Source organism: Rhea americana, unplaced genomic scaffold (assembly GCF_003343005.1).
Source record: "Rhea americana isolate MKP2758 unplaced genomic scaffold, rheAme1 scaffold_43, whole genome shotgun sequence".
Classification (NCBI taxonomy): domain Eukaryota; kingdom Metazoa; phylum Chordata; class Aves; order Rheiformes; family Rheidae; genus Rhea; species Rhea americana.
Genome location: NW_028186568.1, coordinates 1,836,042 through 1,863,450, shown reverse-complemented (window position 1 = coordinate 1,863,450; position 27,409 = coordinate 1,836,042). Strand labels below are relative to the sequence as shown.

Here is a 27,409-nt window from a genome sequence, read left to right as displayed (position 1 = left end):
AGTTCATACTTTGTTAAGAATAAGACAAGGATTGGGGGAATGGTGTCTTTTAATGAAAGCCCACATCAGAAATACTAATTTTGATTATTATGGAGTTCTACATGTATGTATTTCTCACCAAAAGACGAAAGAAGACAAAACAGAAGCAAATCTAGCTGTTCTAGTGTCACAAACCTGAGAGTGCAGCATCAGTGACATTGCACTAGAGAACAACAAAAGTTTTACAGCTACTGTGAAGTTTCACAAAAGTCAAATTTAAAGCAGGGATAAATTTTCAATATCTGTAGTTCTTTCATTGCCTGACAGACAATGGAAAATGTTAATCAGAGACAGTTCTCAGTGACAATAGTGATACAACTTCACACTTTGTGTAACCTCTGAAAGAAGTGAGAGACATTACACAATTTGACCCTCTCAGCCCTCTGGCAAGTTRGGCCTAGTATATAACCTTGTATATAAGGACACAGCAAAACACAGTGTGAATTATTTTGTGTTGCTATATGTGTATAATTTACACATCACTGCAGTTAAAAAAAGTGACACTTACTGAACACTTCCTCTGCAATCTCAGCTTTCCCTCTGTCTTTGCATCTTGACAGAAGTTGTATGAGTAAACATCTTCTTGAATGGACGGTTTCAGTTTAGCGCTCTGAATTTTAACTTAATGCTGAAAGTTCGGTTCAGTTAAATTTAAAACAAGATATGAGCTACATTATCCATGTGAATGAGATAAACACTTCTTGAGGACACCTATTCTTGTGGAAATTCAGTCAAAAATTAAAACAAGAACAACTTAATTTCAACAGATCTTCAATATTCAAAATGACAGGAACTTCATGAGTTCATTTGACCTCATTCGATTTCCATGATTTGGAAGCTAAGCATTAGAAGAACAGCTTATAAAACTTTAGTGCTGCTCTATATCTATACAAGCCCAATATAATTTGTTTTCTACTTCTTATCCAGTCTCATCTTTCTCTTATGGCCTGCTGCTGCTCTCCTTTCCAAATATCTTTAATAAACCTCTTCAGTCCTGGTTAGGATTTCTTTTCTTCTATAGATCTGTGATTTCAGTTTCCGATTATGAACTTCTATGGCATTATCCTCTCAGATTTTTCACTGCATGCATTTTCCTTTTTGCCCATCCATTTCCCTTTTCATTTATCCCGCTTGTGGTTTTGATCTCCGCTTGTGTTCTTGCCTGGCCTCAGCATGCATTCTCTTCCTGATGCCTTCTTTCTGTCTTTGCTCTGTCTTCTTAGAATGATTCAGTGAATTGAGTTGTGAATGCATCTTTAACTCAGCAGGGAACTACAGAGCATTGAATCTTGAATGCACTCCCAATTAATTATCACACATATGGCTCCTATTCAATTAGCCTCCATTTGTTTTATTGACTGCCACAGGCAATATTTGAGAGAGGAGGTGTTACCAGTTAAAGAGATACTGCCAAATAGTTAAACTGCAGCTTTGAATTTTGTCATCTCCCCTGAGTGCAAAACTCTTGGCAACTTAGAAAACACTTATTTTAATACCAGTTCTATTCTACTGAAGACGCCTATTTCTTCTCACCTACCCAATCCCAGAAATCCCTCAGAATTTTTCCAGTTCTGTGTGACTCCACACATGGAGTCAATGCTGAAGTGAGGGCTGGGGTAGAAAGGAGATATGCATACCTGTGTTACAGCAAGTGTCACACAGGCACACAAGGTCATTTGCTAAGGACAAGATCACAGTTTAAGATACTAAAGGGAACATGATTTTTCATAGGGCTTCTCTTCTCCTGAGCTCTACTTGAAGCAACAACCCCCTCCCATGAACACTGTAGCTCTGTCACTGCTCAAGGTCTTACACACCCACTGAAGGGGACTAAAGACTCTCYGACCAGTCAGGTCTTGCTGGCATAAGTCCAGGGGTAACACTGRTTGTGTGTAGTGTGAACATGTATAACATGTAGGTACTTCAGCAGAGAGGGAAGGGTCTTGAGTAAGTCTAATGAATAACATGCAACTTTAGGGAGTCTCATGAAGAACAAAGGCAGAAGGACCGATAGAGATGTTCCTTGTTCTTTAAACATTTTGGTATCCTCTATTCTCTCTCCCAGTTCCAAAACCATGGCCATAAGTTCACCTGGAGAACAGGGTGCTTTCTCTAATCTCATTTGTTGTGACTTGCAATTCCTAGGCACTTACGAGTACCCATTTTCATTTTATCTACCCACTGAAATGTATTTCTATTATTTTGCTAAGTTCTAAATTAACTTAACACTCAAGAAAAGCCTAGAGGAGTCCTGAGACCAACTCAATGAAGACTTCTCTTAAAGGAGCCGTGGTTACCAAAGGGACTAACATGTGTAAAACTGAGTAATAACGGACAACGAAGAGCTACAACATGCTCAACAGCAATACTTCACAACTGGAATACAGCGTTTCCTTCTGCTGAGTTCATAAAAATAGTGCAGAAACAGAAGCAATCAGAGACACAAACAGAAATTACCTGAGAGAGTAGAAGTAGTTTAGAAAAAGAAACTAAAAAGATTGCAGTGAACTGTAAACTCAGCTTGTAATGTGGCTGAGAGGCAAGAGTTTGGTAGTATTCTGAAAAGATTGAACTCTAAGTAAGGAGAATAGTCAATGACAGTAGTCAGAACATTAACACTGCAGAAATGATATTTGAGGAAATAATGCTAACTGCTGCAGTTTAGGGGGGGAAGGTTCTCCTGTGCTTAAAGTATGCTATAATTGTTCACTTCAGAGGTTAATGTACCTTTCTTTAAAGTATTCAGTATAAATCAATGTTAGGGATTACTGAACTATAAACATCTGCTGCAGTTGTTCCTCTGTAAACACAACTATGGAGGTCTAAGAACATGTGAGGAAACAAACAATATGGCAAGAAAAGACTCTAGCTCTTACATGGAGAACCTGAAAGGTCTGAACTTGCAGCTCCCAACAAGGCCTGTGGACAGATATGGGTGAATGGCTTTTTGCATCTAGAACAGAGGTTTTAGCAGCTGTACCAGATGGACAGGCTCACTGAGGAACCAGATGAACTTGAGTGTGTTAAAAATAAGCTTTTGGAAGTGGATGGGTGGTTATTTTATGGGAAAAAAAGAGAGGGGGCAGATGGCTACACTTCATAACTCCTTTCCCACAAGCGTGCATAATGTGAAGGCAATTCTAATTAYGTGCACACTGGGAAAACTCTTCCCATTCTACCTGCAGGCTGTCCATGACAGACAAGTGAAGTTAGCCAGGAGGAAAACAGTAGGAAAAAGAAAATGTCARCTGCACTAAATCTGAGGTAGGGTAGGTTTTTCTCACTTTCTATTCCCAGCTATATTAAAGTTACAGGTGGTTGTTTTCCAGATCACAATGGCTAAAATGATAAATAATGACATATTTAAAAGATGGAGAAAAGAAAGACCTGCTCATAGATTCTCAAATACAAAGAGGCTGTTATTCTGAGATAACTGGCAATTTAATCACAGCCTCTTCAGAAACACTTACCTGATTTCCTTACACCACATAGTAATTCATTAGAGACCCCCCAAAGCAAATACAACCTGTCCTTACCCCAAAATAGGTATTGAGCCAGATGACCAAGAAAGAATGGAAACATGAAGGAACGTGAGCAAAAAAGATCTCCAGATTCCTGGTGGCAGTTTGCTGTTTACTGGGACAAATCACAGCTGCARCAGAGAACAGGCTGCTCTACATGATGCAGTGATTAGACTCACTGGGGAATGAAAGTAAACTTCCTCCTCTATTCTGTCCATTGCCTTATCCAAGATACAAAGTAAGATAAGAGGAAAGGAGGAGGGAGAGAGAATGAGGCTACAGGGTGACAAAGTATTAAAGTAAAAAAGCAAAGCAAAGGAATGAAACAACAGCTTTTGAACAAACACTTTATGCTTTAAATTGCCTATACATTAAACAAGATTTACTGCTATTTCCTTTTCTCTCTCTCTCTGACATCTACAGCCTAATCATTCCAACAGCTGTGAAAATAAAGAGTAAAACAGGACTCTTCAAACTGGAAGCAGCACACAGGCTATTGGCAGCACAAAAGTGGTCTTGCATCAAACCTTTTTTTTTTTTTCCAGAGAAAATTTCTCATAATTAGACTCCCATGGAGCAACTAATTCATATGCGGCCAGCTAGCCTTCTGCTTTTACATCCCTCTCTAACAACGATGGCAGCAAAAGCTGTAAATAAAATGGTTGCATGAGAAGTTGTTCCTCAATCTCCTTCCTTATTCCTCATTTTTTTCTTGTTCTTGAAACCACCCTTCCCTTTCTCTTCAGAAAGATTCCTCACTTCTGTGATGTATTGGCAGACTAGACCTCGTATACAGTGCGTATAGATGTGTGTGCTACAAACAGCATATGYTGACTCCAGGAAGAGCACCCATGCCCTGTGCACACACGACAAGGACACAAATGGGGACAGTATGATCCCTGAATTTTGAAGMGCTTGTTAGGAATTTCACAGTTTGCTTACTGTCAAGATGAACCTTTTTTAGAAAAAAACAAAACCAAAACAAACAGCTTGAGTTCTTCCATCCCCTTGAAAAAAAAAAGAAAAACAAGCAAGCTATCTTAATTCTCTAATACTTTCAACTCCAAACCACATTATCTGGAGTGGCAGAYGTCCAGTCGGAACCTGAGAAATCAAACTTCTCTTTAGTTAGTAGAAAAAACAACCTTATTAATTACTCAGAAAAAAAACAAACCCATCATATTTTAAGTTAAAATAGGGTTCTTTGCTAGAATTGCTTTTGATTAGTGCAATTACAAGGTTAAGCTAAAAAAGAAAAAAATATATATAAACATGGAAGTAACTTCCTGTGTCACTTCACATARATAAGTTTTTGAGTAGCTAATATAAATGAGATAACCTAATGTAGTCATCAATATAGTAAGAAAGTTTTTGAAAATGAGTAAATGAGCATGAAAACTAGGTAAAAAACTGTTTTATAAMGGACATTAAAGGTAACTTTCCCTGGGCAAAAGTTCTGGTCACCAGACAAAAGTATAGAAATAGTTAAAACAAACACACTCATATCTCAGGATTTTTTGTTTGTTTGTTTATCTCAGACTCCACTGTAATAAATCTGTGACTTTCCATGAATACCCTGAGCTGAACTTAGCAAAAATAACTGTCAAGCCACTCCAGAAAAGAAATCTCTACACTGTCTTCCCACTTTTGTACAAATGGTTGCACTAACCRTTGTGTTTTATCTTACGGCACCTGAAAATTGTGTGTGTGGCCTGCCCCAAGGATTTGCAGTCCAAAGAATGGTCAGTGGAAGAACCAGAACAGCTTTCCAGTCCCATTCAAGTTCCTGAGCCTTTTAACACTACAGTTCCGTAACAGGGAATCATGCCATCCCTTTGAATATTTAGATGTTGAAGGATCAAGGTTTAAAGCAATAAGGCAATGCCAGTCTGACTTTATCCAATTATTTTAATCCATTTATAGAAGATTTATCTATTCTTAATACAACGCTACTCCCTTCCCCTGCCTTATTTTGTCTTTCCCCTGTGTCCTTTTAATGACCTAGGAATTTTTCAGTCTAACTCTCACTCTATTCAGTTTTTCATGTGAGCAATGAAATACTGAAATGGAAAGGAGGTAAAGGAGAATCAGAAGTGCTAGTGACAAAATGAATATATACTTAGGAGGAGCAATTACATGTGTATTTTGTGGGGTGCCACAGGTTCAGGCAAACATTTTACTTAGACAAATATCTGAATCTTCTTCAGGGCTGCTTGCCACTTCCATAGTTTTTTCTTTTTCTTTTCTTTTCTTTTTTCTTTTTTTTTTTTTTTTTTTTTTTTTTTAAGCAAGAAGAACATACAGGTGAGAGAGACACTAGAATTTCTAACAAAAAGCACAGCATAAGTTTTTCACAACAACCCTAACTTTAGCATTCACACTGAAGACTTTCACATTTGGGGGTTTATAGTTTACAGGTAAAATATTTTTTGAAAAAAAATGATTAGCACCAACTGCTTTACATCCCTACATCCCTTTGCGGGAGTCACAGATGTGCTGTACTGATGAAAAGGGGACACCCTTATTTAAGTACCAAAGATTAAGCATAATGTTTTGAACTCATTTTGAATATCTTCTCTCCTGCTCATTCCCTGTCCCAAAAGTCCCAGACAAACTGAAGGCAAATGAAAATAATCCCATCTACTTCCATCTACAATAACCTATACTAAACTGCCTATAGCAGCGATGTGCCTACAACTACTAGGCTTGATTCTCTAACTTGTACCTAGAAAAGAAGCCATATGCCTTAAAAAAACCTCTGAAGTAAAATGCAGCAGATGTTCTGTTCTCTCCTTCCTACTTAATATGGTTCAAAGTTTCTGTCTAAAAATGTAAAGCTGTCTGTGGGATTAGTGATTGCTTCCTACCTTTTCATGACTCCCTTCAAACTTCAGTTAGTGAAATAATGAACTCGACCCACAGAAGGATGTATGTGAAAAAAATTCATTCAAATCTCACCTCAATGTACAATACTCAGTTCCCCCMAAAAGGTTTCTACAAATCTCATCGTATTCAGAAGCAAATACAAAGCCCTTTATTTGACTTGGCTTTGTTTCAGTAACTTCTTTAGAGATGAGTACGTAGTCACTCACTGACCCAGGTCAAATTCAAACAAAAATAAAAACTTCAGACTAATCAGACCTTTTCCCCTGGAAGACAGAGGAAAAAAAACACACTGTAATTTCTATTTTGAATTGTTTTGAGGAGTTCAGATAGATCAGTGATACTGAGACAAGGTGCTGACAAAAGCACAACACTTTGAGCTGTTCTGGCCAAATCCTGCTTTGGCCAATGTATTTTTCACTTTCTGCCTCAAACTGCTGTTTTGCAGCTGCAGTAATTTACTCCAAGGCTGGCTACATTTCAGTAGACAGGGAAGAGTTTATGTATAGCCAGAACACAAGACTCAAAGGAAGACCCTTGCTCGCCAAGTCCAGTCCTTTAACATCGCAGATCAATTCTTCATACAATCCCTCTCAAAAAATACCTCCATCTGGAAAGGAAACTGTTTTCCTGCCTCCATTACTCTTACTTGGGACCTGTTAGATCCCAATAACCAAGTGCTTTGAAAACCTACTGGCTAAAAGGAGCAGAATCTCCTTAATCAATCTTTTCAGTATTCAAAGTTCATGTCCTTGTGCAACTGAATGGGTGACAACTAAATTCTGACAAAACCCACCAAATCTTATGTCAGACTCTAAGATCAGCTGTAGTAAGTAATTACAATCCACACTCATCATCACTTAGTTACTTGCCAAATCTCAAATAGTAATGGGCTAACATAAAATATATTAATGCAAGCTGACTTCCAGTGCCAAAGGTTTAACAGATTTAGTTGCTAAAACTAGTTAGTAAGACAAAAAAGGCTGACAACTGAGACTTCTATTGATTTTTTTTCACAGCTTTGTTATTTTCTGTCTTTACAACAAATGCAACATGACACCTCATCTGTAACACACTCATAATTGTTTAAATATATTTGCAGAAAAAAACAAATAACCATTAAATAGTAAAACATCAGAATACAGATTAAAAAATGCAACTTTCATGCCCTAGAACATTTTCAGTATTATCTTTGAAGGAAAAAACCTCCATAAATGAAATTAATGAGAGCAAAACCTTTAAAAATAACAAATGTAGAAAACTTTTAATAGTCTTACTTGTAGTTTTTCTCCCAGAATTTGACCGGTCTTGCGTATGATGCGATAAAGATGACACTACCAAGAAATGGACTCAGTGGAGTAGAAAAGACAGAAGTGGCCAGAGTTTGAAAAAAAAGCATAGCAGAGTCTGAAAACTGCAAGTTAAGGTAACATAAATGATTTCATCATACTGTTAAACCATTGTCAAATTATTTATTTTTGCCTTTTTATTTTTAATTTTACCAAAGAGGTGGGGAAGGAAAGGAAAGGAAAGGATGGAAGGCAGTGCCAAATTACCAATTACCAACATGTAATCCGTGGTGCTTCAGCTCTACGGAGTTGTAATAARCGCCACTTGTCTAAATGGAGCATGTTACAAGTAGGGTGACCCTGTCTAATCTCTGCCTGAGGAGACATCGCGAGCCTAAGCAGAGCAGCAAGTGTCCTTTTCCAGCTACCTAGTATCTATTCTTCAACACAAAGGGCTTTTGAGAGTCTAACATGATGAACTTTAAAAAAAAAAATCCCCTGATTTGCTTTGACATTCTTGGGTCTCTGCAGTGGAATCTTGCTTCTAATATCAATGAGTCCAGTATTTCATTCTGTGAATTATTGCTTATTTTGGGATGCTCCAGTATGTGGAGAAATAACTATGTCTCTACAATCCAATCTGCTGCCTCAAAATCATGCTTTCACGTTAATTTTCACTGACAATTTAATATTCCATGCTGGTTCAAAGGTAAGAAGTGTTCTGTATTTTATACTTTTTGAAATAGACACAACATGGGAAGGTAAACACAGGGAAATAATAAATATCACACATATCATAATGAATACCTGAATCCATTGCTTACTTTAAATATTATATCGGTATCGCTGGAAAACAAGCTATGAGATGGGTAAGGATACAGGAAAAGATACGAGTTGAAAGGAGCATGGTTAAAAATGCAAACTAATTACATGTTAGGATTGAATTACCCTTTAATTCATACCAGCTTCATCAAATCTCAGGACAAAAAAAATTTCCAAGCTGACATGCCAGACCAGTTGTCCTTCCTTACACCTCTCTGGGGAGGAAGGTGCCATTTATACAAGGAAGCCATGGAGCTAAGGAGCAGTTATCAAACTACAGAGAGCAGGTGCATCTCAAACTAAAATTAAAGTAAAAAAAATCACCCAATGATCACAGTCTGTTAGCTTATTCTGCTCTAATAAAACCCTGTATTTGTCCTCCACAGTTGTTAAGACTTTGCAATAAATGTCTTTTCATAGACAGCATCATTTGTGATACAGCGTTTCCACAAAAAGGCTAGTTAACCATGCTTCCAAAGCAATACGCAATATCTACAAACTAGTATTTGCCAAAAGATCTCTCTCAAATCACTTATACTTATTAAAAAGAGAGTGGTTTGGAATGATGTCTCAGTACATTAGTCAGTTTGCAAAATGAGTTGCCCGCAGAGTCTGAAAGTACAAAATGCAACAGAGTGCACAGAACAGGAAGAAAGTGTGTCAACAAAGTTAAACTGTCACATTACACTGCAGTCATAACCAACACTGGCTGTGAAAGATGCACAACTATTTACAAGTGTCAGATAAGGGAAGGAGGCATGGGAGCTGAAGAGAAAAAGAGAACAAAGAGGACAGCTAAGGACAGTATATCTAGTTTTCTAAGGAGAGTTTGAATGTAATTATTTATTTAAAAATTACCAGCATCATGAATTAAGATATTTAGGACTCCACTGTGAACTGCTAGCATCAAAGATGTAAAGTGGTAGCAACAGTTTTATTTTTGCAAAAAGATGTAATATTCTATTATTTGCATGTTGGAAGGTATTTCCCATTCGACTTGTGAAGAGTAGTTTAAATTCAGTGTTTCACATATGTTAACACAGCATGGGAGCATGTAACAGGACCAAACTCCCTTACCTACTAGTTGACATGTAGAGTGGACAATTATCTGTCATCAGTTTGTTTCTCTTTCTCTCTCTCTCTCTCTCTCTATTTCATGGTATCTGACCTTCTTTTAATAGGTAATTCTCTTTTTATAGCAATGTGTTAATTATGTCTAAGTAGTAAAGTGCCATAAATTTGCAGGCATGCTTTCTTGTTCTACATCCAAATCCAGTTTTCTTGTGTACCATCTTTGTTAGGTTATATAGTATAGAAATAGAATTTGTCTATTTGTGAGTTATAGATTTTCTTTGTAAGGTGCCTAAATTTCATTTTTTTAAAAAAAATCTTAAAAAAGATTTCTTTAGCATGAAATAAAACAATTTGAGGATCATTTTATATAATTTAAAAATCTGTTTAAATTCACATCAACTTCAAAACAAGTAATCAAGATTTCCCCTCCCCTATGCAGCAAATCCAGGCCAAATTCACAGTTTGTTTTCCCCAAATCACATTTTTAATTGCAATTACTATGGACCAAAAAAGGTTTGCTCCGTTCCAGGCACAAGATGATGGGAGAATTAAGTGTCAGAAAGCTGCCTTCCCCAATGTGAGAACTCAAACCCTGAAACAGCCAGAGCAGTAACTCTCATAAACAGAATACAACCAAACTACAAATCCTTCTTTTCCCAATCTCACCATTGATTTACTAGATAAGATCCACCTTTGACTACAAACTGTCTTGACTTTATCACGGTGCAGATAACTTATTAGGCATAAAGACATTACCTTGTCTTACCCATTTAAACACAAGGAAGCAAAGCAGCAGATCTTTCCTTAAGTCAGAAGCCCATTTCTACTCCCAAGAACTCTCTCAACTCACTGAATCACAGGATCAAGAGGAACTTCAAGGGGTCACCTACTCCATCCAGCAGCCACAAGGCAGGATGAGCTACACCTGTATGACTCCAGACAGATATTTGTCTAAACTCTTCTTAAAGATCTCTAATGGTGGAGACTCTGCACCTTCCCCTAGGCAATGCTCTGCGTGCGTTTCCCTTAACACCCTGCACAGCTGAATCAAGTGCATTAAAGCAGAACTTACCATATCACTAAGCTCTATGGTAAAAACTCACTAAGGCACTTTAAAATTTAAAAATTTATGTCCCATTTGCAAAAGTGATTTAGGCAATTAAGAGACACAAATAATTAATTCTGAAAAAAAGTGGCAAGCTTAGTGTCTCTGCAAACTGCAACATGCATTTATTAGTACTGTTGCAGGGTTATGGTAGCAAAAAAATAAAGACATTGTGCAGATATAAAAAGAGTAGAGTTGTTGTTGTTGTGGGAAYAGTAACTTGGGCATTTAACCAGTATCTTAATCGCAACACAGCCTTAAAAGACAGATTTGCATTTACAAGTGATATTACAAATAATAGAAAGCTAGTCTACATACACTTCAGCAATAATTGTGTAAATAAGCTTACCCTGCTTTGTTAACTGCTCTCCATTTTATAAAGCCTAATTGTTACTTTTATCAAGAGTAAAGTTATCAGTGTGCAAAACTTCTTGCTCAAAGGGAAACTCACTGAAATATAATTTTAGTTCTTGAATGTTTCGCTGAACAACTTTATATAGACTCTCCTGCAATTCATATCTATGACAGAGACAAAAATCATTTTTTCACTGTGGAAATCTGTAATAATTTGTTTTAAATCACTTCAAGTATTTGGATAGAGCCTTGTTTTTTATAATTCTTTCTTTTTCTAAATTGACAGTTTGAAGCTTTCCTTTGGTGTTTATTTTGTCTGCACTTCCCTCTGTCCTACATGTCCATTTACACTTCCTATATTAAAACTTCCATTATTTTGGAACTGGAAAAAATTCCAATACCCAACTTCAGATACTTACTGATGAAGGATAATTTTCCCAAAGGTAAATCAGGGCATCTAGATAAGGCTCTGAATTCCTCTGGAAGGGATTCTCTCTTTCAATTATCTGCTGAGGGAGATTAGTCAGGTAATTTGGCCAGCCAGTAAAGGTACCTAAAAACGGACATTTCCGACTCCTTGTGCCCGACCAACAAACCTTTACAGGTGGTTGGAAGAAGGCTCAAGGGAGATGGGCAAGGGTGTTGTGCCCAAGAAGCTCAGGCCATAAGGCAGGTTGTGACTGACCATAGCCGTAGCACAGAAAGCTGACTTTATCTCAACACACAGGGGACCAGAGGGTGGCCTTTGTTTTAGATAAACAGCKAAGTCAGTTGAGCAGTCAGTTGACTGTATCACAGTTGAGTGGATTGACTGTTTTCTCCCTGTGTTTATCAAAGTGTGTGAATGTCTCCCTGAGTTAGCCAGATCCAGCACGGAGGGAGTGTATAGGTGCCTCAGCCCAACACAGAGTATAAAACCTGAAGCACTAACAAAAGAATTTTGAAGACAGCAAGGTACTTGAGCTGTTTTCAACTCAYGTAYTCCTTCCTGGCAAYYGGGGACACCCAGCATCGTGACAGTAAGCCCATTACAGAGAGCTGCAATGGGAATCACATTTGTATTGTGATTGAATTGTACATTGCAATTGCTATATTTTCCTAAGTGTAACTTACACTTGTACTGTGATTTCAGTATATTGCTGTATCACTCTGCTAAACCAAAAATTTCATGTAACCTCAAATATCTTCAAATAAGTAAATTTTGCTATTAAACATTACACCCTCCATGTGTAGAATATCTAAAAGAACCTGATCAGAGAGTACTGGACTTTGACATTAATTGGTGCCACTGACACCACCTCCTCCCTTGCCATAGAATCACTAAGAAAAATTAAAGAACAAAGTTGTTTGTTCTTTGAATATTAATAAACATTAGTGTAGTTATTCAATGCTGCAGGTGATTCAAAATATCATAGCAAAAAACAGAGGGAAAAAATCACTCAAGAGGGAAAAAATCACTTTTTGTAGGATGAAAGAGATAAGGAATCAGACATGTGTATCTAATAAACAGGCCCAAGTGAACTCTTCAGTAGGTATGAACCAAAAACAGTTCACTCAACCTTTTTTTCCTACAACCTTGGGTGGGGGGGAAGGAAGAAATGAAAAGTTAGTCTCTGAAAATGCTTTAGATGCCAATGCAGTTAAGCTTAATCAGTTAAGGTCAAAGTGGTTTATTTCATTTTTATCTTTCTCCTGCTTTAAACCACATTTCTAACTGAATTAGACTTTAAACTGAAAATTTTTRTTTCAAAAATCCACTATATATTTTTAACCCTACAAAAATTTTAGGGCCATTATACTTCATGGTTAAGTCTCCATATTCATAAAAACAATGTTATCAGCCTAGGAAAAGGCACTAATGTTGATGAACACACATTGTAATTCATAAAACTTTTCACTGGATTATCCTCAACCTACTCTACCCATCTGTATAGTGGAAATGTTAAAATAGAGAATGCTTYTCAGCTCCACAATGAAAATGWACACAAARGAAGTCCACCCAAAGCAGAGCTAAGGTGTCAGTTCTTTCAAGAAGTACCTAAGGTCACTGCCTAGAGCTGTGGAAATAYATTATCCACTGAGTATGACTGGGTATGAAGTGGACATGCATAAGACCAGTTTTGGTCAGAATACAATTTCCTAGTTTCAGATCCTATGCAGGCAAGAGGTACACATAAGTGAAAGAGAAAAACACATTTTCCAGGTGATGCTTCAAGCATTTTCATGTTTTAAATAAGTCACCTAGAAATGTTGCACCTTGTTCAAATACTACAAAAAAATTTTTTATGTACATGAAGAGGAATTTGTGAGTAAAGAAAAAAAATTTATAAAGGATATGAGGTATTGCAAAAAGCTGAGCAAAAACGTGGAACGAYGATCCCCAGGCAATCTGCCAGGGAGCAATATATGTCATGATGAACTGTAACTTTTGCAGTAGGTCCCAGAGCTGGAAAAAAAATAGAAAGATGTGATCACTTTTTAGGTATTGAGATAGTTTCAAACAGTAACATCTGAAAATGATAAACCTTTTAGAACTGGAATGAATGTGAGATAGTATATGTGGTATCATTAATTATCATTGCCATTAATGCTCTACATCAGTAGGGAACAAAAGAATATTTTCACTTGAAATACACACTTATAATAAGCTACATGCTTAACTACCAAGCTCAGTCTAGTTCCTAGATTGCCTTTCTTCAAAAATATGTCTGCTTATGTCWGCTAGAAATTAATATAGCAGTTACCAGCCAACTTGTAACATTATATGGTAACTTCTGTGTTCTTCTATTAGCATTCTCACAGGGAAAAAAAGAAAGAAAAAACTACCTCTGAGAAAAAAAACATCCTTTTGCTGATAGAAATTACTTAACTGAATGGGAACCTCTGTGATCTCAATCTTTTTGCACAATAATGCCTTAAGAGTTACTTTTAGTTGTTCTCAGGGAAACAGATGCCCCAGCCCCTACTCTTCTCCTTTCACTTGAATATTTCTTTAAAAGAATTCCAGTGCATTATTATCAATATGATGTTTTCTGTAACTTCCAGTGTGCATGCCAGTTTGGCAGAAGAGATTAGGGATATCACATTAGAAATAACACTAAATCTGTAAAATACAGTCAGTCAAGCAGGTATCTCTCATACAATACACTGAAAAACAATAAAAACTTTTTTTTTTTTGAAAATAGGTTCTAATATTGGGTGCATACATCAGACTGCGAGTGAGACAACTKGTTATTACAGGACAAGAAACCCCTAGGAGAAAGTGGGTGTACAGAACAGAGGAAACACTGTGTGTAACACATGCMGCTCTGCACAGAAAAAACAGGCTTATTTCTCAAGAACACAAAGCTTATATGTTGAATCAATGGGAGATGCTATCACTATTTAAGCATATGCTTGGCACTAACCATGAATTGTAGTTGCATTCCAATATCAAATCATCCTACCATAAAAAGGTTGCAATTAAAATGAATTCTTCCTGTTGCACAGTATGAATTAAAAAACATACTGAATTTACATTTGGGCTCCTGTAAAATATGCATTGTGGTGCAACTACCACTTTCTGATTCTAAAATGATGTGTGTGTATTTCCTGGAACTTATACATGCATTTTTTCCTGTTAGTTCTCTTGGCATCAGGCCCAAATAACTCTTCTGTCTCGCCTGCATTGGGTCATCAGGTTCRTTTTTCAGCATAGATTCCTGATAAACTGTCAGGAAAGGTTTGGCCTTCAATAGAGGTTATTGCTAAACATACACACAGGACTTGAGAATGAAACAACAATATATGCATTTCGTGCTCATGTAGCAAATATATGCTGAGTTTCTTATAATACACCTTTATACACCTTTCAGTTGCTTAAATGAAAATCGTGACACYGCCAGCACCTTGAAACACATTGAGGCTATATCAATACTTGCAAATACTTGTTTCCRGGGAATGTTCCAAGGCACTGGTATTGTATATGTAGTTAAATTGTCAGAATGGTGCCTAATAAGATTTTGRTTGAGCCAAACTCAATACCTCCACCCTGCAGAGAGGCTAAGAGAGTTTACTAGCCTGGACACGGGCTTCTCCATGACAACCAGCCTCTGTGACAGAGTATGATCCTAGGCACATTTTATTTACTAGTATGTACATAGTCAGAGAGGACACATCTTCACTGCCAGGCTAATGCATTTTATCTGCCCCTAATTTACCACCCCTAAAGTATCACTTGATCTCCTGTATCCACATCAGCAATGTGCTGACAGGACTTTTCATTGAGCTTCTCTCTGAATTTCATTGTAAATAATTGGAAATGAGTTGGGAGGGAAGCACAGAATGACTAATAGCATGAAATTTTTTTGGTCTGTGTGCTACCAAATGGCCACAGCAGCAGCTGCTGCATCATGCTAACTCCAGTTTTAATTGATACACTTTCTGCTTGAGGTGAAAGCAGTGCTACACGATTTATGCTCTTTGGTGTTTTGGCATGACTCAAATTAGGAGCAATGTTCAAAATGTAGCTTACATTAACTTTGCAGAGGTGTACAATGCAAAATGAGACAAGTCCTAATGAAAGCAAGCTCTACGATCTCTTCAAAGCACAGCCTGGTCACCCCTCCTTAGTTTAACTATGAGAAATTATGATATTGTCTACTTCGTTTTCTCTGAAAAATACTACATGTGACTTGAAAACAACAACATCAGATAAAGCAGGCAACTAAAACTGAGCTGAAACTAGAATTGACTTTCATTTATTTAAACCCTGTTTAACAGGTTGGATGGTTACTTTGTCTTACTTAACTCATCTGAAATGTTTGAATGAATAGCTGTGAGAAAAAATTTACTTACTAAAGATTTAAGTGAAAGGCTGTAAAAGCTAATGACTCATTTGAAATCTCAAAAATTCAACCCAGCAGCAGAAACCATCAAAGTTCTGCCTCTTACAGATTGAAATCACAAAGACATAAATCAGCCCAGCTGTGCTCAAAGCTCAGGGTTCATCAAAAGGTTCTTAAACCTCAAACATAATTCAGGTTTTGTATTTGCTAGGAAACCAAATCCAGGAGACCCTTCTGGCTTTTTGTTGCATGACATCATTTTCATCGTTCTCTAATATTTACATATTCTTGCAAAATAGGCCGTGGAGCCTAAGTTCTCTGTTGTCTACAACCAGTCCTCCTACTACTACATTCATTCACTACTTGAATTTTCTGTTGTTTGTTTTAACATCTGCCTTTCAGCTAATGCTTCCATAAAAAGTCATCCAAGAACACGGATGTAAAACAAACATTTTAGTGAACCTTTCTTGGTTTTTGAGATCCTTGCAACACTGCMCCCAAAGGCCTGGGTATCTGTGATTTTCCAGCTACTGCAGTCATTAAGGGTTGTCAGATGCCTTTATTAAACATTAGACATTAAAATACTGCTTCGAGGGCAGTTCTGCAAAACTCTTTAAGGGCAACATATCATTGGTGTTTTACAAAGCTTACTATACTTCCTAGAGATGATGTTGCCTGTGTTTGGCAACCACAACAGAGATTTTTGGTGGCGATTTTTTTTTCCTTTTTTTTTTTTGCCAAAGCTATCTAAAAATATTAGTCCTTATCAGCTCTACCCAGTTTACTGCATATTTCTTCTATATCTGATATAGGAATTCAAAGGATTCAGAAAGTTCTATTGCTTTCTCACAGGGAAACTCAAACTGCTAAAATTTGTTCTCGTAAATACAAAGAAGCTGAGCCTCAGAAACACAACCAGTCTCTTACTTCTGCCAAAACTACCCCTGTTTTAATCTTCAGTAATTCTAAAGCTTTAAAAGGAAAACCTTCACATCTTTTTTGAACTGTCAGAAACAGTTAGGATTGGGAAGGGTTAGGAAAGCAAAGCCCATCTGGTAGGGTTAAATCCTGTGAGGGATGTGAAAGGCAACAGAAGGTCTTCTACAGGTATATAAGCAGCAAAAGGAACATTGGGGAAAATGTGGACCCACTTCTGAAAAGGGAAGCATAGTGAAAAAATGATACAGAAAAGGTTGAGGTACTCAATGCCTTCTTTACCTTGGTCTTCATTGGCAAGACTTAGAATCTGAAACCTGTGGGAAAGTGTGGAGAAATGAAGATGTACCTTCAGTAGTGAAGTATCAAGTTAGGAAACATTTAAGCAAACTGGACATACACAAGTCCTTGTGCCCTGACTGGATGCATCCAGGAGTGCTGAGGGAGCTGGCTAATGTCATTGTGAAACCACTCTCAATCATCTTTGAAAGGTCATGGTGATCAGGAAAGTTTCCCAAGGACCAGAAGAAAGCAAATGTCATCCCTATCTTCAAGAAGGGCAGAAAGAAGGATCCATCACCCTTCCTAGATACCTGGGAAGGCAATGAAACAAATCCTCCTGGAAACCAATTCCAAATGCATGAAGGACAAGAAGGTGATTGGGAGTAGTCAGCATAGATTTACAAATGGAAAGTAATGCGTGACCAACCTGAGAGCCTTCTAYGATGAAATGATCAGCTCAGTGGATGAGCTGAAAGCAGTGGATATTTATCTTGACCTTAGTAAGGCTTCCAACACTGTCTCTCAGAACATCCTCACAGACAAACTAATGAGCTAAGGACTGACCAAATGGACAGTGAGGTGGACTAAAACCTGGCTGAACTGCCAAGCCCAGAAGATTGTGATCAGTAACACAAAGTCCAGCAGGAGGCCACTCACTGCTGGTGYACCCCACGGATTGATATTGGGGCCAATGCTTTCTAATATCTTCATTAACAACCTGGATAGAGTGCACCCTCAGGAAGTTTGCAAAACTGGGAGGAGTGGCTGATGCACCAGTTGATTGTGCTGCAATTCAGAGGGACTTCAACACGTTGAAAAAATAAGCTGACAAGAATCTCATGAAGTTCAGCAAATTGAAGTACTAAGTACAGGCCGGTTGCCAACCAGCTGGAAGCAGCTTTGCATAAGAGGACCTGGAGGTCTTGGTGGACAAGTTTAACATGAGCAAGCAACGTGCCCTTGCAGCAAAGGATGCCAACCACCTCCTGGGCTGCATTAGAAAGACCTTTGCCAGCTGGTCAAGGGAGGTGATCCTTCCCCTCTACTCAGCKCTGGTGAGGCTGCACAGAGAGTGCTGGGTCCAGTGCCAGATGCCCAGTATAAGGACATGGAAGTGGGTCCATGGAAGGGTCACAAAGATGTTCAAGGGAATGGMACATCTGACTTACAATGAGAGGYTGAAAGAGCTGAGACTGTTCATCCTAGAGAAGACAAGGCTCAGGGGATGATTTTAAGAATCTGTATATATGCCTGATGGCAGAATTAAAGACAGTGCCAGACTCTTCTCAGTGGAGCCTAGTGACAGGACAAAAGGCAACGGGCACAAACCTAAACACATGAAATTCCATCTGAACAGAGGAAAAACGTTTTTTAATGTGAGGGTAGTTGAACAGTGGAATAGGTTGCCCAGAGAGGTTGTGGAGTCTCCATCCTTGGAGCTATTCAAAATTCARCTGGACATGGCCCTGAGCAGCCTGCTCTGCTGACCCTGCTTTGAGCAGAGGGGTTGGACTAGATGATCTCCAGAGGTTCCTTCCAACTATTCTGTAAATTCCTTCCAACTACTCTGTAAAATACATAATTTATCCTTGGTAAAGTATTGCTTTTAAACAGTGCTAGATACAAAGGGGGAAAATTCCCATCTAAAGTGAAAACTTTTTTTAAAAAAATACGTGCTGACTTCTTCCCCTGTCTTTACGATATCTTCTTTAAACATACATAAATGATTAATTTTCCTTGAGACTTCTACATCCTGGTTTAGGATGATTTATCAAATCATATTTTTTATTATACTTTCTTAGACCTTCAATGTTTTCTACAGTTCAGCAAGCAGAAAAATGACATATTATTTAGAGGATATAAAGTTCTAATGTTCCTAGATATCTCTACTCATGTGACAGTTTTGCACAGTAAACAGTTTTTAAGACTYTGATAAAGAATTTAAATTGTCAGTATATTCAGTAAATTTAAACTACCACATTCCCCCTACTGTGAAGTGAAAATGCAGAGCACGCATCCTTCATTCATACTTATTTTCTGTGGATACACAGTTTAGCATCTTAATCTTATATCTTCTATAGGTTTTTAAAAGCCTCTATAGAACTCCTGGCACATAGACTTATATCCTATACATCCRTTAGACAGAAGAGGCAAAGATTTAATTTTTCAGGATTTCTTTCCTATGTTTATTCTTACTTTACTGAATATAGGTAATATTTCAATCTGGAAGTTACTGAAAATTACAGTTAATACATATTTAAAAAGTATTGAGGAGTGTGAAATACCACTAAAATGTGATTTCCTTTTTTCAGTGTGCTGGATTTCAATGATCTAGGTAGAGACTACCAGTTGAATTTAAAAGACATTGAATGTGATATGGAGACTATCTGGCAGCCTATCTGTTCGTTCAGTATGTGTTGGGACTCCAGGTGGGCATGSTCCTCAGTAGTACTGAGACTAAATAAAGTGTAAAAATTTAAATTTTCTTATTAAGCTTGATTTTTTCTGGGTYTTAAAACAGTGTGCACACACACTGATTTTAAACAAAAATAGCTTTCCAGACTATCTTTATCTGCATCTGCTTATAGACATTCGAAGCTCTTATATTACGGGATTTTAAGATCATTGTCTAAGATCATTGTCTATATYCCTGGAACATCATGTCCAGCATTTACACTGAAGGTGTAAAAGCATGCAGGTTATAAACAGCTTGAGCAACAGGCTTCTGAAGCCTTACATTTTAAGTCAAATGTTAACCACCTGGCAGAGATAAGTATGATGAGGATTATGACAATAAAAAGATGGTAAAATGAACAGCCCTGGATCTGCTCCAGTAGCAGAGGCTGCTTCAGCCAGTATTGTAGGTAACAGCAYAGGGAAGGAGCCTGTGGAACCATAAGAAACCATCTCCCATATTTTCTGAGATGGACATGGAAGAGATCAGAGTTTAGCAGTGCAATCTGCAATGGGCCAGATAGATAGCTGAAATACACTGGATGGGAGCTGCACTGATCCAGCCTCTCCAGTGAAGCATTCATAGGCATGGCTCATGCCCAGACTGTATCTTCCCAGAAATCTCCTTTACTAAAAGCAAGTATAAAAAAGTGCACAGGGAAAGTTGCGCTCTGAAGCATCAGATAGTGGAGATTATTCTTTTAATGTCAGAACTACCAGATACAGAAGATGCTTCTAACAGCATGAGTGTACATGAATAGTTCTCAATGTGTAGGAAGTTGGACTGACCRAGGGAATGGGTGTACATTTTCCTGCATCCATGCATTTTTCTCATTCTAAAGTAAAAAAGGAGAAAAAATAGAGAAAAAGCAATTTGGGAAGACTGTCAGGGATAAAGTCTGAAGTAGAGGTCAGCAGAAGAAAGATGAATGAAAAATCAATTAAACCAATATTAAAAGGAAACATGAACTGTAAAATGCACAAGAGAATTAAAGCGTCTACAGAAAATACCACTGGGATTATCCTGTCAAATATCAGATGTAGCCTTGGGTATTTTACTCAGCAGAAAGTGTCTTAACAAGGCTTATACACCAGATACCAAAAGTTGAGGAAACAGCTGTGAGCTAAGTGGGTACAACTGATTAAGACATTGCATTTTCAGTCTGCATGAATGGCAAGAAATGGATTAAAATATGAATTAATGATTTAGTGCCAGAAGCTTTGAAGTGAAACATTAGATTCAGAGTAAGATAAAAGATCAGAAGGGGAGAAGGAAACAGAGTGAAGTGTTTGCCTTATAAGTAGCACCTAAATGCCTTTGGACATGCATACTAACTAGAAGTCTGTTGTTTGTAGCCACAAAGCCAGTAAAAGGATTCAACAGGTTACTGCTGGACCTCAGTGAAGCACCAAAATCAGCAGTAGCACTTTCTCATAAAATGAATGAAAATATGCTGATGTGTAATTTCTTCTCTGTCTGAGGGACTGTGTTGCAGATGTTGAACTCTGTTACAGAGTTAAGCCTGATCAGCATAGGTCTGGCAGGTTGTTACAAGCTGGATCTCCTAGCTGGAGTTACTTTGATGTAAAGATCGTTTTCACAGATACATGACATAGGATACTATGGCAGAAATAAGTATAYGGAAAGAGAAAAATCATTACTAAAAATAAAAAGTGAAAAAAATGTAGACTCCTTATTAGGCTGGAAAATATATTCTGTGAGAGAAGGAGAATATCAGACAGGGAAACTGTATCCATAAGTGAGCTCAGCAGGGGTAAGAGTACTTAGGCAAATGAATTCAGTGTTAATGAAGGCAAATTTAACAAGCTCTGGTTCTTTGATTATTTTGCCTTATGCATGAAGACAAATTCTGAACCCTCAAAGGATTTGACTATCAGAAAATATAAGGTGATTTCATATTTTAGTATTGCTAATTAGTTCATCCACACACACAAATTAAGAGGCCATTAAACTGCCTGCCAGTAATGTACAAGAGAGAGGAAAAGATAAGAAGTTGTAGTCCTATAGATTAAAGAGTTAATGACATTGGATCTCAACATTCTCATCAAGGTCTGTGTGTAGATGAGTGTGTAAGCAATTGGAGGCTCTTTCTTTAAGGCTTAAAGGAAGCTACACAGATTTGTCAAGAATCCAATTTTTTCCAAAGCCCAGAATTCAACTGGTATCTCTTCTCAGTTGTGGTCTACAAATGAAAGAGTTGCTCTCAAGGAACCAGCTTACCAGTTTGGCAGATGGTGATCTCAGACATGATGCTGGCTGCTCTACAGGCAGAAGCATCCACAGTTGTACTGCTGAGTTTGCAGGACAACCTGCACTGATTGCTAGGAGAAAGCCAGCTAAGATACTAATAGCTTAGAAGATTAGAATAGCACTTGCAATCTTAGCATAAAYGTTTTTCTTACAGCAGCCATTTCAATCCTTGAAGTCCCTGTAGCCTAAAATTTACCCAGTGCAAGCAAGGAGGTTCATATCTGAGACCAGCATGCTAAAATCCATCATTGCACATTCAAAAATTCATGATTACAGTACAGAAGATACAGAGAAGATTGTCAGCTTGCTTCACRCCAGCTGAGTATTGCAGACCTCTGTGGTACAGCTAACACAGACTCAGAGAAGACAAACCTGTGGCAGGAGCCCCAAACCTATTAGATGTGAATTCATGTGTTTGGGGATTCAATAACACAAGGCAGTCAAACACAAAACTCTTCAGAGATATAACACCCAAAGATCTCTGAGGTGGATGGTAAACCTGCTCCATATATTTGCACTGAAAAATTGTTAGAAAATAATAGATAAGATTATTTTACCCAGCCAAAAGGAATAGGTGCCTGTGCAGCATTAAGCATGTGGGCATGGTTTCTTTAACTGATGAAACCAGCTAGAAAAAAGGCCAGAGGGAACCTAGGAAGAGGCTCTCCAGTCAAAAGAGAAAGACAGACAGACAKGTACACACACTTTAACAACACTTTTTGTCTTTAGACAAAGATACTGCCATAATATTAGATGATGGCTACAGTTTACAGTTCTTGATCTGTGCTACAGGTGAAGCGCTGCTCCTGYCCCTTTACCAGCATGGGGATCTTTTCTATGGCTCAAATCTCAAAGAAAGGCATAGCTAGAAGAAGGAAGTTGTGAAAATGCACGTATTTCCCAGCAGTCCCRTTACACAAGTTAGTCAATGCTACAGGCCCAAAACTCAACTAATTCCATGCCCATGCATGTTTTCATGACAAGGATTCCTCTGAACAACTAGACAACTACGAACAGTATAGTGATGGTTACTTTGGTAGCAATTCACCACTGTTCTGAGCTGTTTCAAGAATTCAACTATGTCCATCTCAAAGTTGCAGGGGACCAATTTCCTCTAGACTTGTGAGCCTTGATTTGCTGGSGAGCCACTTGGTCTGACTGTTGGATACCACCCCATTTCAAGACTTGATGATTCTTCCAGGAGATTGCTTTTTTCCTTCCTGTAAGCATTCATTCACAGGCATGAGAGAGACGCTTGTTTCCTTGTTGCCATGGACAATATTGCCTGGGAAGTCTGAGACTGCAGCCAGGGCTGTTTCTGACCTGGCTGGCATAATTTCTGTTGCAGATAAGCAACTACACACTGCCTGCTGGATATTACAATGCAGCGAGAGTTGGCCTTGGTTTGTACATGGCCAGATACAACACCATAGACAAAGAAAGGAGTGGATACGCCTCCTCTTTTCCACACATGATGCTGTCTTTGCTTCTTCAGCTAAACATCACCACCATTTGAGGCTCCAAAAGCAGCTCAGGCAAACACTGTGACCCCTCTCAAAAGCAAGAGTTAGAGGATGCACAGCTGGCACAGGATGAAAAGCAAAGCTCCAWCCTTTGGAGAATACAGCAAGACAGCTGGTGACAAGCTTTGTTCTGAGCATCTTTATTAACACTCAGCCAGTTCTAAACCAATAACCTTGCTGTCCAAATGATCTGCATTGCTTTCTCCATGATGSCACCCAATATCATTTGGCAAATTAATTCTTGACTTGAGTAACTGCTAGAAGCAGATCACACAGCTACAAAGGACAACTGTGCTGGGCATATTCCTTTTTATCTTTTTTTTTTTTTTAATTGCATTAAGAAAGATGGTCTTGGTAATCCATAACATGCACTTAACCATCCATATGTTGTCTCTCTCATATATGTATTTGTTTGTATGTTAGAATTTTTCCTAAGTTAAGTATTGTGTCAGTAGTCATTACAGGGATTGAAGAATGGGTCGTCTTTTCTTCTTCCTCAAATAGTTTATTCTTTCCATGTCCCAAGACTGGATAATAGTCCCATAGTTTTTTTCCCATTACAGAAAAGTTTTAGAGATTTTCTAGTTGCTCGAAGTCTAGAGAGAAATCCCTTAAGTCTTATTATCTAGTCCATCTTCCTGTGCGTCTGAAGAATATATTCTCCATTATTTGTAGTTTTCCTTTTCCAGCTAATACGAACACCTTTATTAACCTTTGCAGTGACATTGTATTATATTATCTCTTAAGAAGTCCAGGGAGAAAAAGTAGCTTATCTAAAAATTTTAGATGGAGTAATAAAGACCAGTAAGACTGTCCTGATTATTCAGTCTGACATCCTAAATAGTATACACATCACACTCACAATTCCTGTAACATGTATTTTTAAAAGGCCATTAAGCTCTGTTTTTTTAAATCAGAATATACAATGTATATATACTGTACATATGTACATATATATGAGTACAGATAATGGGAGCTTTTGGGCTGAGGAATCCCAGGCTGTAGTCAATGAGACAAGCTGTGGGTGGCTATACAGAAAGTCCAAGCACAAGAAAGACTGAGAAGTCCTGTTCTACTTGAATTGAAATTATTCCTAAAAATAAACAATAAAACCTTTTCTAAACATTTACCTCCCTCCTCTCCCAAGGCAGTCTGAAAGACAAAATAGCATATGTGTACATCTAATCACCTTTTAGCATTTAGATTTTACATTCTGCAACTTAATGAAATATAAACAGTGATTTAAAAAAAAGGAGAGAATTATTCATGTGGCACTAATAAGACCTACAATGTTAAAATAGACCAAAAAATCCATGTGGATTAAAAAAGCCCCAGGAATAGAAGTGAATAGATTATCACATTCTCTGTCACCCTGGCGTGGGTGGCTTGGCTATTTGCAAACACAGATAAAAATCTGCGAGCAGTGATTCGGACTTCCATGCCTCAACTTGTTCAGGGAGCAATCACGTTCATTCAGAGCCTCTGATTTGACTGAATTACATTAAATCAACAGCACAATGGGGAAAATGAGGGAAGCACAATCAAAGAGATATTCAGAAATGTTCTACCCAACATTATTAGCAAAGTTTTATTCAACATAAACCTGCTTCAAGATTCACTAGCACACTTGTGAATGTCTGCTGAATTTAGATGGCTTTCCCCCCAGTACCTTGCAAAAGAGATAATAAATGCTTACTGCAGCATTGCTTTGATAGCATGCAAATAATTTTCCATGGGGGTAACTCTGCTTAAAAACTACTGTCAGAATGACAAAGACACAGAACTTGTGGAGTTCCAGATGGTGCAAACTTCAAACTTGAYTGAGCAGATACTACCACCATTGAGTAGTATTTCTGCATAGCCAAAGGGATGACAATAGAAACTGTTTTGGGGTTTGTTTCTCTTTTTTTTAAGATAGTCACAAACACAAAAATGACCRAGGATGGACAGAATCTGTGAAGATCCATAAAGCTTTTAGGTACATGGGTGGATGCAGCCYGCTTAGGGTCATTAATACAGAAAACAAACACTTCGCCTTTATCCACAAATGAGCTAATACTTTAAGAAARCTTCATAATACTGAACTAATAAAAGCTCAGACCTTAATTAAAGAAAACTTATGTTCTTAACAATTTGAAATTAATAGGTCCTTAATTGCTGTCATGAGCAATGCTATTTTTCAGATTGGCTTTAATGATCATTGTGTAACTGTGCATGTGCTTTTGTAATATAAATAATTCAACCATTAAATTTCAATTTTTTAAAATGGCACAAGGACAAGTCTACCTGATGAACTAACAACCTGCAAAATTTTATAYTTAATGAGCTATGCAATAGATGACAGATCAATGCTAAAACCACATTTTCAAAATATATCTGTAGTACAAACTTTCGGCCCAGAACAGTAGCATTTATTCTAGCAGACATCACTACTTAGTTTGGTATGCATCCTTAATTATTTCAGTCTTATTCCAATCACTAGTCTTTCTACTCAAAATAGTAGAAATCCAAATCACCAAGTACCTTCAAAAAAAAGAATCATTAAAAAGTCTTTACATCTTTATCTTCCAAAAACATGCAATARTTCACATTGGTATTTTGTGATATGCTCATAAGCCCAACATTTCCAACAAAATTAATGAATTACAAGACTTAACTCTCAGGTGCTAATTTTTTGACACTGTAAAGAGGTTTTTGGAGAATGAGCTTTGRGAATTAATAAGCTGTCATCTGGACATGGGATGTCCACTGACAAACATAAACAGTGAAAAATGGAAATGCATCCCTTCCCCTAAGGAATGCAAYGAATACTGAAAAGCCTGCCACAATATAACTAACCTCTGCATCAACTAAGAGCTAAATTTTCACTCCTCAGAGGTAAGAAGCTTGACAAATTATTCTAACTCTATTTTAGGATCATAGAGCACTGGAGGTAGGTGGTAGGGTTTAAGGTAGAGCCTCTTTTCTTGCTCCTTTTCTTTCCTTCTTTCCTCCAGACTCTGCCTCCTTACCCCAGTAGAGAGAGATGGTTGTCGCACAGCAGCACTGCCAGGTTTGAAGGATGGAGRCTTGAAGCAGGTGAAGCTGCTGTTGGACAGTGGTCCAAGAGGTTAGAGAAAAGAGGTGTTGTTTTTCTTCCCTTCCCTTCCTCCCTCACAGAAGCACACAAATAAGCCAGGAAAAAAAAATTTGAATTCTGCTTCACTGTTTGCCTCAATGATTGGGAACCACCAATTTAACTACAATAACTTGGGCCTTTCCTTAGCAACRTGGAGACTTCAGATGGGCATAGTCATACAGCACAGCATAAACTGAAAMCGACCTACTTGTATAGAACGGTTAAATATCTCTGCATATCAATGCAYATCATTGAGCATCTCCACAGCATATGCTACAGCCAGTAGGAAACCATTTCCTTCTCCTTTCAGAGATGAAGTGATGCTGTCTGGGTCACACTCACACTTATAGTAGAGATATTTTAGCAAACAACAACAAAAAATACAAAACATCTCACTGGAGTTACCTCCATGTAAAGTTGTATCATATGCTATGACAATTGGAGAATCAAAAAGTTTAAAAACTAAACAAAACACAAGAGAACTGGTAAACACTCTAYGTAAGTCTTCAATATTTTCTGATTTTTTATCAAGGTACTGGTTAAACCTACTTGTTTCAGGGGAACAACACAGACATTAGATCAGGATCTGATCTGACTGCCACAGAAAGGGACACATGGAGTCCATAACAACTGAGAATTAACAATAAAAAACAGGAAGGAGCTCTGAGGTTAAGGACAAGGGCAGCATAACAAGGATAACAGCCTGAAACAAGGCAAAGAAAAAYATAAGTCTGACATCAGGAATACATTTTTTATCAGGAGGATCATTAGATAATGGAATAATTTCCCAAAGGAAGTTGTTGAGTCAAATACTAGAGGCATTCAAAGGAAGCCTAGATAAAAAAAGCCCAGGCGATTGATCTGGAGGGGAGCCCCGCACTAATGACCCAAGAGGCTCTTTCCAGCACATT

The 27,409-nt window shown here is 37.8% G+C and overlaps 1 protein-coding gene across 1 annotated transcript in view; it reads right to left on the bottom strand.

Annotated features, from left to right (window-relative positions):
• Nucleotides 1-27,409, bottom strand: part of PCNX2 (pecanex 2) — a 162,224-nt gene that overhangs the window by 44,941 nt on the left and 89,874 nt on the right. The window contains exons 22-23 of the mRNA XM_085315471.1: nucleotides 13,423-13,533; nucleotides 7,721-7,848 (exon numbers count right to left, since the gene is read on the bottom strand). Coding sequence (XP_085171597.1) covers nucleotides 7,721-7,848; nucleotides 13,423-13,533 — 239 coding nt within the window. The remainder of the gene's footprint in view (nucleotides 1-7,720; nucleotides 7,849-13,422; nucleotides 13,534-27,409) is intronic.